The sequence below is a fragment of the Marmota marmota genome, unplaced genomic scaffold (genome assembly GCF_001458135.2).
Source record: "Marmota marmota marmota unplaced genomic scaffold, marMar, whole genome shotgun sequence".
NCBI lineage: Eukaryota > Metazoa > Chordata > Mammalia > Rodentia > Sciuridae > Marmota > Marmota marmota.
Window position 1 is genome coordinate 3,340,039 of NW_026000240.1, and position 19,173 is coordinate 3,359,211.

A 19,173-nucleotide genomic window follows, 5' to 3' on the forward strand; every position below is an offset into this window, starting at 1 on the left:
AATCCCTAAAAAACAAATGCCAAATGTCTTCTTTGATATAATGAGAGCAACTAAGAACAGAGCAGGGCGGAAGAGCAGGAGGAAAAGATTAACATTAAACAGAGACATGAGGTGGGAGGGAAAGGTAGAGAAAAGGGAAATTGCATGGAAATGGAAGGAGACCCTCATTGTTATACAAAACTACATATAAGAGGTTATGAGGGGAATGGGAAAAAAAACAAGGAGAGAAATGAGTTACAGTAGATGGGATAGAGAGAGAAGATGGGAGGGGAGGGGAGGGGGGATAGTAGAGGATAGGAAAGGTAGTAGAATACAACAGTTACTAATATGGCATTATGTAAAAATGTGGATGTGTAACTGATGTGATTCTGCAATCTGTATTTGGGGTAAAAATGGGAGTTCATAACCCACTTGAATCTAATGTATGAAATATGATATGTCAAGAGTTTTGTAATGTTTTTAACAACCAATAAAAATATATATCTATATCTATATATATCTATATACATCTATCTATCTATCTATCTATCTATCTATCTATCTATATATATATGTGTGTGTGTGTGTGTGTGTGTGTTTGCCTGGGAATAACTAACCACAAGTTAATTGATAAGAAATACGGAGCACTGTGACCATAAACAAAGTTTTCCTGAGAATGTTTATCCATGCTTGTAAGGATTAAGCTGACGAAAGGATGTTTTTTCTTTCCCCTTGTTTTAATTAACAATGCTGTATAAAAGAAGGAGAGAAAAAAGTAAAGACGGTGCTCATATTCTACTGAAAAATAAATAAATAAATAAAGGAAAAGATTTTTAAAATATTAAAAAAAAAACTTCTTACTGTCTTAGTAAGAAGAATCTATGGCCAGATATAGAAAAAAAATTACTGTCTCTGCCATCATTTAATAGATAGGGGTTTACAAGAAGTATCCTAGATGTTATGTTAAGGAGGCTGAAGTATTATTCTTGTAATTTGTGTATGGTGCTAGTAGGTGGTGTTTAGACTATGGGGGTGGGTATTTGAGTTTTAGCTTCATTTTGTACCCTCTCTCACCAAAATATATTTCTTCAGGATAATAGTTAAATACTAGATAGTTCTATAGTCATGGAAAAATATCAATTGATTGTAGTTAGACTTAAAGAAATATGCATACCTCAATAAAATTCAAATCAGTATCTCTTTGCTTTCCAATAATTATCAAGTATAATTTAATCTAATTCTTTTTTTTAAGAGAGAGAGAGAGAGGAAAGAAAGAATTTTAGTATTTATTTTTTGGTTTTCGGCGGACACAACATCCTTGTTTGTATGTGGTGCTGAGGATCGAACCCGGGCTGCACCCATGCCAGGCGAGCGCGCTACCGCTTGAGCCACATCTCCAGCCCTAATCTAATTCTTAAAATTAATTTTCCCCCCAAGTTTTTAATGCCTTAATTGAAAGGTGTGGTACTTATAGAGGTGAGACAGCTTGATGTGAAAAGTCTTTCAAGGGAGCACCCATTTAGACTTTGATACATTTCTAATAGGATAGTGCTTTTACCACTTCTCCGGAGGGAGGTCCTGTATTAGCCAGCTTCATGTTACCAGCACAACAAAATACCTGAGGCAATTAACTTGTAAAGAGGAAAGGTTTCTTTAGCTCACAGTTTGGGAGGTTCAAAGGCATGGTGCCTGCATCAACTTAGTTCTACTAAGGGTGGCAGATGGCATTGGAGGGAGCATGTGGCACAGCGAGCAATCACATCTTGAGCCAGGAAGCAGAGAGAGAAGGCAAGGGGACACATACCTACACACACCCACACATACCAGGGACGTATAGTCCCCTCTGAGCATGCCCCCAGTGACCAAAAGACCTCCCACACTAGGTCCCACCACTTAAAGGTCCACAGCATCTCTAATGCCACCAGCTGGGAACCAAACCTTTAAATGGATGACCTAAGTGACTTCAAAACTTCTTACTGTCTTAGATACATTTATTTCATCTATGGCCAGATATAGAAAAAAAAAAATTACTTTGGGAGACATTCAACACCCAGAGCAGGTCAGGTCCTACGTACATTTCCTTTGTTTATTTTTATTTTGGTATAAGAATGTTTTCTTCCCCACCAGCAGAAAGAAAGAAGAAGATAGTGGAGTTAAAAACCATTCATCTGTGTAGAAATTCTGACTTGTTCTTTTCCTAATCCGCAGGGCTTGTAGGTCGCATCTGTGGTCACTGTTACTGGCTACAGGCTATCGGTATTTATGAATAGCATGAAGCCACAGTGGCCTTGCAACCCTCAGTAAGCCAGAAATAGTTGTGTCCTTGCTCTAACATGAAACTCAGAATTCACAGAATTTAACTTAAAAGAAAACAGCCTTGGCTCATTCTGAGTCATTTTTTAAATTTAGGCAGTTATCAGAACAACACAAAGCAAAAACAAGTTATGATTCTTTTTTAAAGATACACAAATTTGGAGGCAGTCACTAATTTTACAAAAGCCTTTAGCATATTTTAATATCTCATTCGTTGTGTTTAAAATGTGATTTAGATCACAAACATCTTTGGTGAATTCATCCACTGAATATAGCTGTAAACGGGATAACTATCATTTAGTCAGCTAAAGAACCTGTTCTGTTTTTAAAATATTTCTAATGATGTGGAAACTTTTTTTCTTTAAATAAAAATAAGTTTATATATTTTTGTCACAGAGGTACTACCTATGTGCAGGGAAAAGCATTTAAACAAGACAAGAGTGATAGACAGTAAAAAGCTTTTTTCCTTCCTCCCTCCCTGCCATTTGCCAGAGGCTGTCCCTGCAGGTGGTTTCTGGTTTTTAGTTCCTCTATTGGTTATTAATATTACTTTAAATAATATCAATATACCTCAACGTTTTGATAAAGTTATCAATACACTGTTTTCTGATATGAAAAATAAGATATTGGCACACATAGTCTTCCTTCCATTTCTCTTTAATTTCTAGTTTTTTATTAGTTGGATTATTATTTTTACATTGTCAAGGTTATGGCATTTGTGTATGTTTTCTGTAATTGTAGTGCACATTTTCATGTTTATTTTAGTTGGTTCTAAAGTTTTAGAACAATAAACAGTGTTTAAAATAGTAAAATGTGTGTGTGTGTGTGTGTGTGTAACTGTATAACCAAGTGATAGTATTGGAATCGTGGAGAAGAAAACAGAATCTTAAGTCATTCAAGCTTTTCTGCTTGAAAGTCTTGATTTCCTTAAAGTTTTCTTTTAGTTCTGGTTCATATGCTGCTATTTCTTATATCTTATGTCACCTTTTCCTGGTGATTCTCTTATCATTTGGGTGACTAATTTTTTTCATACATGGATCAGAGGTAGTAAGTGGCTTCTTCCTTTTCTAACTTTAGAACTGTGGGAAGTCAGGATTTTTTTTTTTTTCATGTTCTTCAAACACAACATTTTGCAGCAGATTGAATGCAGAAGTATCTATGAGAATCCAGCTGTCTTCTATCAGGACAAAATCTAAGAAGATTTGCAAGATTTATAACATGGTCTTTCTTTGCACAAAGAAAAATGGTTTCATTCTTTTGTGAAAATGTCCTTTATCTTAACACAAAATGGGTTTATTATTGTTCTATTAAAATTAATTAGTTATTCAGTATCCCATTTTAAGTTCTTAATGTGCTAAGCATTGATAGGAATAATTCACATAAGCAAAAGTTCTTTGGGGTCTTCAATAATTTTTAAATGTAAAGGGGGCCAGAGACAAAAAGTTTGAGAATGGCCGTTGCAGAAACTTAATATATATTTAAAGCATTTCAGTTTATTTAGAGTTATTATTTTGCCACTTCATGTAAAATGTAGGAACTTGGCAGCCATATTGGCTCACTTACCAACTTTCCATATTTTATGCTGTTACATATATTACTTCATGTATGTGATGAAGCCCTCAAGACAGCATTTCACCTGTGATTTCCTGGGGCAAACATCTAGGGCCCCAGCTCTGGGACAAGCTAGCTCTGAAATGGGGCTTCTCAGGAGCCATGGAAGACAGCACTTCCTTAACTCTGCTCTATCCTTTGCTTTTTCTCTGCCCCTCCAACCCCATCTGCAGGAATCTTTCCAAAAGTCTGGTAGCACTTGTTTCCCCCACTTCTAGTTATAATTAGAGTTTCAAACTTTAAGAAAACCCACATCTTTTCTGTCATTTCCATGGTAATTTAGAAGGTAGGAAAGTGCTTACTTTGCCATCTTAAAAGAGATGCTTGATGTTACTTTCTAAAGCACATTTCACTCATTGATTCAGCTAACTCACATTTAATGAGTACAGTCCATCTTTGTCCATAGGAGATACATCCCAAGACCCCTAGTGAATGCCTGAAACCACTCATAATGCTAAATCCTGTATACATTGCTTTTCCCTGTACATACTTACCTGTGACTTACAAATTAGGCAATAACTAATAATAAAATAGAACAATTATAAAAATGTACTCTGATAAAAGTTATGTAAATGTGGTCTCTTTCTTGAAAGAGTCAAGGCAAATATTAATATTTCCAGACTGAGGTTGACCACAGGTAACTGAAACCATGGATAGTGAACGGGATGAGGTGCCACTGTATCCAATCCATGTTGGGCAACTAGGGGTACAAGAGCAAACAAGGTGTTTTGTTTTGTTTTTCTTTTTTAAATAAGTGTTGAGATCCTTTTATAAAAGAGCTTTTATTGAAATTATTATTTATATTCGTTTTAGTCAGCTTTTTCACTGCTGTGACTAAAGGACCTGACTAGAACAATTGTAAGGGAATTTCAGAGGTCTCAGTCCACAGAAGTCTGGCTCCATTCCTTGGGGCTCTGGGTGAGGCTGAACATCATGGTGGAAGAGTGTGGCACAGGGAAGCCGCTAACATGACCATCAGAGAGCAGAGAGAGAGACTCCACTTGCCAGATACAAATATATACCCCCAAAGCCACGCCCCCCAAACCACACCTCCTGCAGACACATCCTACCTGCCTTTCATTACCACTCAATTAATTCCATCTGGTGATTAATTCACTGATTGCATTAAGGTTCTTTTAGCCCAATAATTTCTCTTCTGAACCTTCTTGCATTGTTTCACAACCTACTTACCTGTTCACAGGTTACTTCACAACATACATGAGCTTTTGGGGGACACCTCACATTCAAACTATAACATTACCCAAAATTTTATTGTGGTAAATTATATACAACATAAAATTTACCATCTTAAAAACATTCTTCATTGTTGAGTTTGCTGATGTTAAATCATTGATAAAGTTGTACCACCTATTTATTTTTAAATTTCATTTTGATAAAATTTCACATTCATGGTGAACTTGCAATAGTGTCATAACAAAAAAGTCTATATGTATTCTTGACTCTTTGACCACTTGTTTAACATTTTGCCCTTTTGTTTTCTTAGGGGTCTCTCTCTCTCTCTCTCTCTCTCTCTCTCTCTCTCTCTCTTGATCTCTTTCTCTCTCATTTTCCCCTAAATCATTTGGAAGTAATTTGCAGACATTCATGTTTCTTTATCCATAAATGCCATAAATGCTTCCATGTGTGCTTAATAATAAGAATTTCTCTGACCAACCATGACGATCCTATTATCTATAGTTCCACATGCAAAATTTGCCAGTTGTGCCACTAATATCCTATTACTTCCTCCTTGCCTTTCCCTGGTGCAGAATTAAGTCCAGGATCACACATTGCATTTAGTTGTTGTATCTCTTTGGTCTCTTTAACAGGAGACACTAAAGAACAGTTCCTAGAGGAGAATACTACAGGAGATGGGAAGAACATGGAACACTTTCCTGGATTTTTTTTTTTTTTTGTCTTTCATGACCTTGGCATTTTTTGTTGAACACAAACCAGTTATTTTGTAGAATGTTCATCAGCTTGGAACATGATCCTTCATGACTTGATTAAGGCATTGTATTTTGGCAGGAATACTAGAGAAGTGATGTTGGGTTCTTCTCAAGGCATCCTATCTACCAGGAGGTACATGATTTCCACTTGTCCCATCATGATGATGTTAACTTTGGTTACTTCTATAAGGTGGTGCCCACTAGGTTAATCCAATCTAAAATTATTTTAATTTTCCTTTTATAATTAATAAATCATTTGTTGGTGCTCATCTGAGACTATAGAAATATCCTGTTCCTCACTGATCTTTTACCCACAAGCTTTAGCATCCATTGATGATTCTTGGCCAATCCGCTATCACTGTGATGGCTGCAAATGGTAATTTTCTATCACTGTAATCCCTTCCACATGCACTAGTTGGTTTTCTGCAGTAAGAAAAAGTTTTCTTTTCTGTTTCCCATTTCAATTTACTCATTTATTTATATTTGCATGGATTCAGATTCTTATTCTACTCTATGAATATTTTATTGCTATTATTATTTGTTTTGATAATCCAGCATTTGGCCAATGGGAGACCTTTCAGGCTGGCTCCTATAGACTTTTGACATATCTTTGCCATTTTTTTTTAGCACTTCATTACTTTATGGTACAAGCTCTTATAGGTACATATTATACTTTTTCTGCCTGAGCCTTGAGTCAGTGACTTCTTCAAAGAACCCCGCCTGGTTTCTTTAAGTAAGGAATTATATCTAGAAATCATGATCTGAGTACTAGGTATGTTCATTGCTACTGGGATGTCTTTGCTTATAGACCCTTTAAGTGGACAGAGAAAAGAAAGATAAATATACATATGTATATGTATCTCTCTCTAAATATATGTATGCAACATGTATATGTATGCACACATTATATGTTTGCATATATATGTATGTATTAAAAACTACAAATTCAAACTGATACTTCTCATTCCAGCTCATCCCCACAGGGTTCATTATACTATTCTTCCTCTTTCCTTAGTTGGAACCTCTTCTCCAATAGTGAGAAAATTGACTTCCAGTTAATATATTGAAGTATTTGCACAGACTTCTAATTGACAGAAAGCATATTCAGAATTAATAATGTATACCCCTACAGAAAAAAAACACGCCAAGCTGGTCACAGTGGCCCATGCCTATAATCTCATTTTTTCCACCTGAAGTGTGGTTGTGTTAAGACAGTTACACTGATTTCCCTTTCTTTGCATTCTGTTTTAGTTTTTACCTCTAATTCTCATAGATTTGATTTTGAGTCTGTAAAATATTAACATGGTTCCAAAACTCTAAACTATAGGAAAGGATATACTCATTACATAAACATTCTTTAAATGGATATAATATTGGATGATCTATTGGAGAATAAAACTTTTGCAGTTTTTTAAAATTTTTAAGATATTTTTTAGTCATAGATGGACACAATACCTTTATTTATTTATCTTTATGATATTTTTTAGTCATAGATGGACACAATACCTTTATTTATTTATCTTTATTTTTTAGTCATAGATGGACACAATACCTTTATTTATTTATCTTTATCTTTATGTACTGAGGATCGAACCCAAGACCTCACCCATTGTCTGAGCCACAATCCCAGTGCACAGTTTTTAAAATTTATCTATAATTTACTGCTTCATACATGCTAAGCAAGTGCTCTACCACTGAGCTACCGCCCCAGGCCTGCAGTTGGTTTTTAACTGGTTTACTGTTGTGGAGAGGGCATTAGGGTCCCTGTTACTCCTCTTTGTGTTAAATCCAGGTGGAATCCAGGTAGACTCCCTAGCAGCAATCTGAGCCCTGTAGGAAAGGCTCTCCCCTTTTGCCAAGGAGATGGGAAAGGGTAGGGGAAGCTCTTGTTTAGGTGGCCATAGCCTTGCCACTGCAGGCTTCTGTCACTTGGGGGCTGGCATCAGGTGTCCAGAGCACGTGTCTGCACACTCTGTGTTCCAGGGCAGAAATGGATGCTCTTGGTGAAGGAGCTGCTCTTGGTCCTGAGTGGCAGAACGCAGGGTTTCTGCATCAGCATCAATGTCTTCACAGCCTCTAAGGGTCTTTCCCCTCTGAGGCTGCCCCACCGTGTGACTGGTTTGTGCCCTCAAGAAAGCTGCAGCCATGGACACTTCTGAGGATACACAGTCCTGGAGAGTACTCGGGTCAAACATGCATGACCTGCTGGACCTGGACACTGGATTCCAGCTGCTTCTGTGGCAGAGGAGAGCGACACTGCCAGGAAGACCTCACCTCTCTAGGAATCACTAATTCAGAACTGGCCAGGACATAGCATGGTCCTAATCCAAGGCAATAAGGTTTAGGTGACATCCAGTTGCATCCTGCAGAGCTAGTTCCATGTCCCCCTTGAGTGGGGGTGGCCGTCTACTGGATTTCTAAAACAGTCTAGAACTCCTGCTGCAGTACAGAGGGCTGGCTCCGCCAGTGCTTGGGCAGGGTAGGGCTAGTGAGGCAGCTTTGAGATCTGAGCCTGAGAGCAAGAATTCTACCTTCACCATGAGAACAGTCAGCTGGGGAAAAGAGAAACCGCACAGTCCATAAGAACTCTTTTCTTTGTCTGCCTTCCAACTTCCCTGAAGAAATACCTCATCCACATTTAGGATCATCTGTGGTGTTTCAACCTTACACAAAGCTTTCGCAATTATCTTCCCCCCAAACCCTACAGAAACCCTCTGGTTCAGGTGTGTCAGAGCATTTTATGCAGGTTGAGCCCATGGCTTGGCTGGTCTCCTGTCCAAATCTTTCTTGGTCACTGTGGTCTGGCACATGTTGCCTGTTCGGAGCCAGAGGAAAGGAATAAATCTTCCAGTCTGCCCGCTGGGTCACAGTTCAGCAGCAGCTTGAGCCTATTCTCTGGTGTTTAATTGATAATTAAATAATTAAGTTTCAGAAAGCAAGCTGCTGGTTCATTTGTTTGCAGCATAATCTGGGTAGAGCCAGTCTTTGCAGGTATACCTGGGGAGAAAAGGGCAAGTCCTATCTTGCTTTGACCCACTCCTGACCTAGATGGGAAGAAGGTGAGTTTTTAATTTTTTTCCCCTTCAGTTGCCAGAAGAGAGGAAAGGTGTCATTTCACATTTCAGGTGTGTTAAAAGGCTCCCAGGCATGAGCCCATATCATTGCCTCTGGCAGGACTTTTCTGTCTCTTATTCAGCTCAACTTGCTGGGTGCATTCCTACCTAGTGTTTTCCCCAGCCTTTTAGTCTCTGCTCAAGTATGTGGAAGTTCTCTATTCACAGGAGAAAGACTACTCTCAGGGACCTAAAAACATCCACCAGGTAGCCATGGCTTTCCCTGTGTTGAGTGCAGGTCCCTGGGTGCTGAGGACTTCTTGTCCTGGGGGCTTGGGAAGGAGAACTCTAGCAGTGAGCAGTCCAAGGAGTGGTTGCCTGGGGCCAGGCTCCCAGTAGCAGTACCCCTGTAACCTGTCAAGCCTGCCCTCCAGGCTGAGGGTCCTCAGGGGAGAGAGGAGTCTGGCCCCTGAGAATGACTTATGGTGCCCTTTCTGCAGGACCAATTCTCCTCACTTTCTTCATCCTTCTCAGCCTGCATCTCTTCTTCCCAGTGGACCCCACATTAGGCATAGCAAGCATCCTTTAGCTTCCTCCCTTTCCCCAGCCTGTGTGTCTACAGAACATCAAATGAGATTCTCCTCAGTTTGGAATTGATGACCAGGACTCAAAACTGTGGACAACTAATTTCGAAAGGTAGCTACTAACATTTGGGATCACACCTCTGTTCTGCTCAGCAGGCTAGCCCAGAACTGGCCTAACTATCCTCATCCTTCATCCCAGCCATTCCTCTTGAGGCAGTGGAAATGACTGGGCCATGGGCTTTGTTGGGACACGAGAGGGGATTCCTTCCCCTTCCCCAGAGGAAGGAGGTGAGTCTGAGGTCCCAGGAGAATCACAAAGTGTGTGGTAGGCATGAGAACTGATATACTGCCTTCTCTGCACACAGTGGCCCTGTCCTTCAGCCCATCTGAGCTGGTAGTCACCGTGCCAGGTAGTGGTTGAACGGTGGAGACCATACCCTCCTGAAGCAACTCTGGGCAATAGCACAAGGTTGAATGGCATTGCACAAGTGGTGACGCCGGAGCTGGTGCTTTTATGTGGATGCCTAGGAAGTAGCATGTCGTTTCAGGACAGTCTGGGGAACGGTCCTCTGGGTCTCTGCTTTACTTATCTTGCATTTCATTTGAGGATTCTCCATCTCCTCCTCTTTCCCTTTCTCCGAGCTGTTGTTTTTTCCTTTTCCTTCGCTCCCTCTAAATGGGCTTATGTGATCTCTCTAAGAAACTTCGTATTTCAATCTTAGGGTCAAACTCAGGCTCTTCCTGCCAGTCCTTTTTTGTTGAATAGGCTATGGGAAGACTCAGTTATGTTCTTTGATCAATTGGTGATAAAAAGTAGGTACACACCCTTAAACATCCTGAAACAAGCTTTGGCTCAGTCACCAAACCCTTTTCAAACCAGTTACATTTTCCTTCTCTGGGTAAAGGGTTTCCTAAAGGTTCTATGTGCTGTAGAAGTAAAGAACCCTTAAGGGTGGGCTGGGGTTGTAGCTCAGTGGTATAGTGTTTGCCTAGCATGTGTAGAGGCACTGGGTTCGATTCTCAGCCCTGAATATAAATAAAATAAAGGTCCATTAACAACTAAAACTAGTAATAATAAAAAAAAGAACTCTTAAGTTTTCTAGACAAAAAAGATCAAGGGAAAGGAAGGCTTTCCACACTCAATTAGGTAAACAAAACAACCTTCAGAGTGAAAAGTTGAAAAATATCACCAAAGGCATTTTGTGGGTAAGGCAGATGGGTGCGCAGTTAAGTCTAGTCCAGAATGTTAATGTTTAAAACCTGAAAGACTTAAATTTAGGGCAGAAAAGGGCAAGTAACCTTTAGGTAAGTATGGTACAGGGGAAAGCACAAATTTTACAGCCTGGATGGATCCCTGGCTGAGGGACTTAGGGCAGCCAGTCCTCCCATCTCCAAGCAGGGCCCCTCTCCCTGCCTGCTTCCCAGGGCTGTTGTACTAAGGGTCAAAGAAGAAGACTTCTATGGAAGCTGACCACCCTCTCTAAACTATTACTCTTTTTTTAAATATATTTGTTGATGGACCTTTATTTTATTCATTTATTTATATGCGGTACTGAGAATTGAACCCAGTGCCTCACACATACAAAGCAAGTGCTGTCTACCACTGAGCTACAGCCACAGCCACAGCCCACTATTCCTCTTATTTGTTGCTGATAGTGGCTGTTATTACTGCTTCTAATGATATTAGGTCTGCAGCAAGCTCTGATAGGAAGTTGAGCACAAGAAGATGCAGGAAGTCTTCTGTGTCCTGAGTTTTGAGATGAGGAACCTGGAAAACGATCCTGCATTCACCAGGCAGGTCCCTTGGTACCATCTATTCAAGGACAAACATAGATTGTCAGTCTTCTCTTTGAACCACAATGACTGTTGTCACCTTTATTGCTTGAGGTTCTGTGATTGTCATGTACCCAGATAAAAGAAGCTCCAGCTGGAGCTGAGAACTCAGCGGTCAGGACTGATAGGGAAACCAAGGAGTCCCCAAACCATCTGTCCCATGTGGCTTAATTGATGTCTCCACTTATTTCTTGAGCCTCTTTCTTTCCATCCTTCCTTCCTCTGTTTTTTGCCTCCTTCTTTCCTGTTAATGTTTGAAACCAGAAAGACTTAAATTTAGGGCAGAAAATTTTCCTAATGTATCTTTTTAAATTAGAAAAAATGACCCATAAAATTTGTACATATGTATGGGCTACAGTACAAGAATTCAATACATGTCTACAATGTGTAATGATCCTATCAGGGTAATTAGCATCTCTATCGCCTCAAACATTTATCATTTCTTTTTTCCGGGAACCTTTGAACTCATTTCTTCTAGTTATTTTGAAATATATAATAAGTCGTTGTCAACTATAGTCACCCTTTGGTGCTGTGGAGCATTAGGACTAATTCCACTTGTCTCTGTGTTGCTTCCCATTACCCAACCTCCCTTTCCCCTCCCCCTTCCTTCCCAGCATCTAGTGACCACTGCTTATTTGAGGCCCTTCCTTGCCTGTGATTGTGTGGCAGGAGAGGAGGAAGAGTAGTTGCCCCAGTCTTGGCCCTAGGTGATACCTGCATCTCCTGATCTTAGCCATTGAGGAGCCGTGCCCCTGTGACTCTGGATCTTAGATTTTTTTCTTGCACTCTTGTATTTTATGCTTTTGCAGATAATACACACTCACCAGTGATGGAATCACTGTACAGGGGCTCTTAGTTGGGCTCCTCCTCCTCCCCATCCACCCCAACCCGCTCACGGAGAATCATTAATCCTTGCTGCATAGTTTGAGGGTAATGGAAGACACAATCTATGCAGGAACAGTTTACAGTAAGAGTTGCTATTGCTTTTGCTTAAGATCATTTTAGTATTTCCACAAGCTTTTAATTTTATCAGTAATGGGTTTCTATTTGAGTGTTTATAAATGCCTTGGTTATTTTTTGATTTGGAAAAACCAGCAGAGAATCTGTTGAACCAATTACTGACCTCTCATGCTTGAACAGCTGCCAAACAATGGTTTAAAATCCTAGGGTCTTGGAAGGGAAGAAGACATAGGGGTCACCTGGTCAGTGTTCAGTCAGGAAAATGGAAACTATTGTAGGTATTAAACAGGGAATCTGATACCCAGGATTGATTATGGTGGGGCTTTGATTGATATTGGAAAGGCTGAAGAAGCAAAGAGTGAAAGTCAGGTTATCTGAAGATTAGTAACCCCTGGGAGCTGCCTTCAGCCATAGGACCTTGGACTGAAAAGCAAAGAGATGCTGCCCAGAACGGTGACCACTGCCTGAGCTGGGGCCCAGGGTGTTTTTCCCACCTTCATGTCACATGGCCACACCTGCAGAAAGGCTGGGAAATGTAGCCTACCTGTGCGGCCAAAAGGAAAGGAAGTCAGTTTTTGTGGAATAGCTAGTTTCTGCTACACACGGGTATAGTAGTCCCTGGTATTTGTAGAGAATAGTGACCCTGTTGTGGACTCAATCCTCAAAACTGTGTGTGTGCCAGGTGTGGTGGTGCAGGCCTGTCATCCCAGCAACTTGGGAGGCTGAGGCAGGAGGATCGAAAGCTCTAGGCCAGCCTTAGCAACTTAGCAAGACCATCTCAAAATAAAAAGACCCAGGAGTGTAGCTCAGTGGCAAAGTGTCCCTGAGTTCATCTCCCAATGCCTCCCCCCCCCCAAAACAAAAACAAAAACACAAAACCCCTCAGAGTGTGTGTTTGTGAGAGTGTGTGCACACTTTTGAAAACACATGATTGCCCAGGAGGATTCCTGCCTCTTCCTGGTCCACTCCTCCTTCTCCTGCCTTCCCTGGCCCTCCTGGTGGTGGCTCAGATGACATCAGTGTGCTCTCTTGGCAGGGGGTCCTGGCCCAGCCCCAGCCCTGGTGGAAGATCCAGCTGTTCATGTGGGAGCCAGTGCTGTTTGGGACCTGGGATGGTGTGTTCACGTCCTGCATGATCAACATTTTTGGGGTTGTCCTGTTCTTGAGGACCGGCTGGCTGGTGGTAAGTGATGAGCTGGTGGCCCTGGTGCCTCTTGTGGGTCCACAATCTGGAAAGCTGTCCTGCTTGGCATCCTTCAGTGCAGGCAATAGTTTCCTGAAGCACAGGTGCTCCTGAAACATGAAATAGGACACAAGTAAGTGGCGAGCTGGCATGGCTTTTTATTGTTATGATTGTTCTATTTTTATTAGTGGTTGTATGCCTGATTTACAATTTTTATTGTTATAATTGTTCTATTTTATTAGTAGTTGTAAGTATTAATTGGCATTGTTTTTTAAAAAATCTTTTTTCTTTTTCTGTGGTGCTGGGGAATCAAACCCAAGGCCTTATAAGTGTGAGGCTAGCGCTCCATCAATGAGAAACATCCCCAGCTCCTTGGCATTGTTTATTTATTTATTTTTTGGTTCTGGGAATTGAACCTGGGGGTGCTTAACCACTGGGCTAAATCCCCAGCCTTTTATATTTTATTTTATTTTTTTTTTTATTTTGAGACAGGATCTCGCTAAGTTGTTTAGGGCCTCACTAAATTGTGAGGCTGGCGTTGAACTTATGATCCTTCTGCCTGAGCCTTCTGAGTTGCTGGAATCACAGGTGTGTGCCACTGTGCCCCACATGGCATTGCTCTTTAAATGAGAGTCTGTGAGCCCGGGACTCACAGGTTCCAATAGAAGCTTCCCCATGGATTTGATTACCCAAAGAGTCACGGGTCATCATGGGTGGGACTAGAGATGAGCAGAGAGATCAGATGGGTGGCAGTTTTGCTTCCAGCTTGTGACCCTCTCTGACCTTCTTATCTTTCCTGTGTCCTGCTAATGCACCAGCTCCTCACCCACATGGTTGCCTTCTCCCACTCTCCCTGACTCTGTGTGTGACCATGCATGGGGGCCCTTAGTCAGAGGTGTAGGCTCCTTACCTCTGGGGGATAGATTGCCCTGCACAAGGTCCTACGGGGTTAGTTTGTCTTTCTCTGCACAGAGAACAAAAGTCCTTTCCTTTGTTTTATGCAAAAGCATTCTTCCATACAGGTGTGCACCCTGAGCAGGGTCCTCAGCCCTTCATATTGTGCCTTCTCCCATGGTGGGACTTCAGTATACCAAATAGGCCCAGAAGAAAAGGTGAATACCTGTTGTGTGCTAGCACTACTAGTGCCAATGGAATTGCAAAACCCAACACCTCCTCCTTCCCATAGTGGGCAGAGTCATGTCATCAGAGCAGCGGGAAACACCTCAGGGGTGGAATAGGCTGAGGATGCTGCATTCACGGAAGTGTCCAGGAAAGCTTCCTGGGGAGAGGTGCAGTTTGGAAGGCCTTGAAGGGTGAGTTGGACCAGACAGGTGGAAGAGAGGGCTGTTGAAGGTATAGAATATTCCTAAAGTAACAGAGCCAATGCCAGAGGAGATACACACATACAAGGTATATATTATCAGGTAAGTTTTGAGTTTGAAGGTGGAAAGCTCATGCAGAATTTCTACATTGCAGCTTAGAGGCAGAATCCTTCTTTGGGAAACCTTAGTCTTTGCTCATAGGGCCTTCTACTGATCCGAAGAGGCCCACCCACATTATGGAGGGTAACCTCTTTACTTTATGACAATTGATTATTTTAATCACAACTTTAAAATACCTTTACAGCAATATTTAGACTAGTGTCTGACTAAACCACTGGTCACTACAGTGGACACATAAAATTAACCATTCCATGGGCATATTCCAGGGGATTACAGCTCCATGGTGGTGGGATGTGCAGAGTTCTTGGATTTCCCCATCAAGAGGCCTGGATAAGGCCAAATTTTCCTAAGCTCTTGTTCAGTCACATCCCAGTCCTTACCTCAGGGTTCAGCCTTTACTGTACCTGGGTGAGTCTGAAATTTTTTATTTTTAATGCATAGGAAGCCTAGATTGGTGTCAATAAATTAGTGTTTATGCTAAGAATTTATGCTTCTCATAAGCCCTCTAAATTTATGGGGGCCCCAGACTTACAAAAACATAGCCGCAAGCCCAGACTGTTCATCTTGGCAGGTAGGCTGAGGCTTTTGGGACCTGACCTCGTTCTTCTTCTTTCTGTGGTGGTCACCTCACTGCTTAGTAACTCTCCAGCCTATGTCCAACCAAGGCCCATCAACCTGACCTCTAAGGCAGAGGAGGCCTGATCAGTGTCAGCCTGGGATTCCTGAGCTCTGTTCCTGTAAGGATGGTTATGGAAAGGTGGATGGAGAACAGACTCTTAGTCCTTTAGCTCCACCACCCCTTTTTTTTTAAGGGCTGTCAAGAACTATTAGTTCCATCCCCAAATCGAAGGTATAAGTTACATTAGTTATTATTATTGCATATCAAATTACCCTAATATTAAAGCAATAAATATGTTTTCTCTTACAGTTTCTGTGATTTGGGGATCCAGGTACAATTTTAGCTGGGTGCCTCTTGCTTGAGGGTTTTGGTCAAGCTGTTGGTCAGGCTGCAGTCTCCTCTGAAGCCTCAGCTGGGGTGCCGGGAAGTGGTTATTGACCCAGGCCTGGGTCCTCATCATGTGGATGTCTGCTAGGGTTGCCTCATGAAAAGGCAGCAGACTTCTACAAGGGTGAGCAATCTAAGAGAGGAGGAGAGAGCAAGAGCATGAGACAAAAGCCATAGTCTTTTTACTATCCTAATCACAGATTCTGTCACTTCTGTATTCTAATTATTAAAAGCAAGTCACTACATGGATAAAACAAATAGCCTAAAATAGAAGTTTGTGCATGTTTAAATTTGCACTTCAAAAACTATGAAATAAATTTCAACTAATGTGATCATTTTGAGTGACTGACAAAATATTTGCATACTTTAAAAGAGTGAGTCATTTGGTGTAGCCTAAACCCAAAAGGCTGGGTATTACACAAGGACAGAAATACCAAGGGACAGGGATCACTGGGGCTATCTTTAAGTTTGTCTACCACACAAATACATCCTTTTGTCTTAAAATGATCTGTAGTTTTCAGCTCTGACATTAGTTTTACCTGAAAAATCATATTTGATCATGAAAACAAAGGCAAACATGAAATGCCAAAAATAATATAGAACTCTAAATATAGGGCTTCTAGGGAATGGCATAAAATGAAAATGGTAGAGATCATGACAAAATTATTAGTTTTTAAATGGAAGATTTTAACTGTATGGAATAATTTGGAGGCATACTTATAATCTGAAAAATGGTGAAGTGGTCATTCTAGTATGAAAATTTAAATATGTTATTGGATATTTTATTTTTACATGCAGACAATTTATAGGTATGAACATGATCCTATGTAATTTCCTTATAAGTATAAAATCAGCAAAATTAGTCCCCAGCATGTTGAGATGTCATACTCACATATAGTTTAAGGCCATCTGCCTGGGGGCAGCTGGTGCTGGGGCATTGGGGTGGGCAAGTAGGCATTATGATTGGCTCCTGTCAGTTCTTCTTTTGCCCCTGTCTCACCTCTGGAATCATTTAACACTGCCAACCCTAGAAATCCCAACAGCGATGTGAACTGTGTGGCTGTGGCTGGGTTTTTGTACACATACCCACACAACTGTTGATGTCTTGTTCCCAGAGGGAGCCACAGATATCCTCATGCTCCAGTCTAGCCACTAAGGAGAAGGAGAGTGAGTGGGTAGAATACGTATAAACTGCATAACAATAATGAACAATAGTAATAATAGTGACATAAAATTTATAGCAAAATAAGAATATAGCAAATAAAGTTTATCAAGCCCTTATATCCTGGATGGCATTCTAAGTACACTATATGTATTTAATCCCCCTAAGATTTGTTATTTCCTGACAACCCTGAGATAAATATTATCTCAATTTTACAAAAGAGCAAACTGAGCAGAGGTAAAGTCCCAGTAGCCACAGTTGAGGAGACACCCTGTCTACTTGTACTCAATATGCAGTTTGCATTCAGAGCCCTACCTATGCAGATGCACATTCCTTTCTTGACCTGAGTGTCCCCTAGGAGACCCTCTCCTTGCTCCTCAGTTCCATGCTAGGTCAGATGGTCAGAGGCTCATCCCTTTTTCAAAGACTAATGACTAGTGCGTTGCTACAGCTATCTTATTGCACCCTGATGCAGCACTTAACATCTCAGATTTACCTGTCTTTTCTTTTTCAGTCTTTTCTTTTAATTCTGGGCATAGAATCCAGTTCTTCAGGCATGCTAGGCAGATACTTTACCACTGAGCTACATTCCCAGTCCCACATTTTTTTTTCTATTCTGCTTATTCCCATAGGAAATTTGAGGTAGTCAACAACAACAACAACAATAATAATAATAATAAAACCCACAGTACTTCAAGCTAAAAAACATGTGAAAAACTCATGCGAGAGAAAGCACAAATGAATGGGAAAGTTTACTGCAGCGATTCCTTCTGGTGCCTGCACATGTCCCCTGCACTCTTCCAATCAGCCAGGTCTTGCTTGCAGGTAGTTCCAAAGCTAGATGAACAGTATGTCCCCAGAACTTTCTTCCCCAGTGGCCTGTGAAAGAGTAGCAGGCAGAGGGCTTTCTTCTCCTAGGTCTACTATGTGGCAATGTTGTAGTAGAAAGGAATTTTGCCAGGGAGGAAAACCCCTGGCAAGTATGGCAAGTATTGCAATAAGTACTAAACCCTGGATCCTGGAGGAGCCCCGAAGCATTATAGGGATGGCTCCTGAGGGAGGAAATCCTAAACACGGAGTCTTTAAGGATGCATTGGCTTTAACATGGCAAAAGCATAGAATGAACAGTAAAGGCATTCCAGTCATGTAGGTAAGCAGGTGGCGGGACAAAACATGTCCCTGCATGGTAGGGCACAGAGTAACAGATTAGAAGGTGCCTCATGACTATACTGAGTGCTTCAACTTTACTACATAGGTGATGGGAAGTCATTGGAGGATTTAAAGTACTCCTCATGGGCCTTAGCTCTGGTGGTGTCTTTCAACTGTTTCCGGTTGCCCTACTTGGGGCGCCCCCACCCCCATTCTAAGGCAGTGGGTCCCAGGGTGAGGGGAAGTGGTTAGTGTTCCCACTGGGGACCACTCTGGCAGGACCTCCGCTGCTCACCCTCATCTTGATCCTTGCTGTTCTACAGGGAAACACGGGTGTGCTCATGGGCATGCTTCTGGTGTCCTTTGTCATCCTCGTGGCCCTTGTTACTGTGCTGTCTGGCATCGGCGTTGGGGAGCAGGTTGGCATGGGCAGTGGCGGCGTCTACTCCATGATCTCCTCCGTCCTCGGCGGGCAGATGGGAGGCACCATCGGGCTGCTCTATGTGTTTGGACAGGTGAGGCTGCCAACAGAGGATGACCCCAGCACCCCCACCCCCCACCCCCCGCCTGCGCTCTGCTTCTTCTCTTCTCACCATCTTCTCTCCCCTTCCTCTTTCTACCTGGCTCTGGTCCAGATCCCTGACCCCTTAGTCCAGAGCTCCTGCTCCCACCATTCCTGCCTCATGGATTCCTGATTTGACAAGGGGCTTGGCCCAGCACCATTCTTGCTGCCTGGCTAGGAAGGGTGTGCACCATAGCAGCTGGAGCCCAGGTGGCAGCCATGTGGCCTGGGACCAGGGCATTTTTGTGCTGAAGAGAAGGCATTCTGCCTGTGCCAAGGGACTTTCTTGGAAGGAGGCCCTTGTCAACTGAGCTGGAGCTCTCACACACATTTGATGACTCAGGTGACCTTAACAGGGAGGCTGAAAGCCCTTGTGTGGACTCTGTA

The 19,173-nt window shown here is 41.8% G+C and overlaps 1 protein-coding gene across 1 annotated transcript in view; it reads left to right on the forward strand.

The window, feature by feature from the left end:
• Slc12a8 (solute carrier family 12 member 8) overlaps positions 1-19,173 on the forward strand; it is a 143,180-nt gene that overhangs the window by 10,631 nt on the left and 113,376 nt on the right. Inside the window, exons 2-3 of the mRNA XM_015487285.2 lie at positions 13,319-13,465; positions 18,548-18,739. Coding sequence (XP_015342771.1) covers positions 13,319-13,465; positions 18,548-18,739 — 339 coding nt within the window. The remainder of the gene's footprint in view (positions 1-13,318; positions 13,466-18,547; positions 18,740-19,173) is intronic.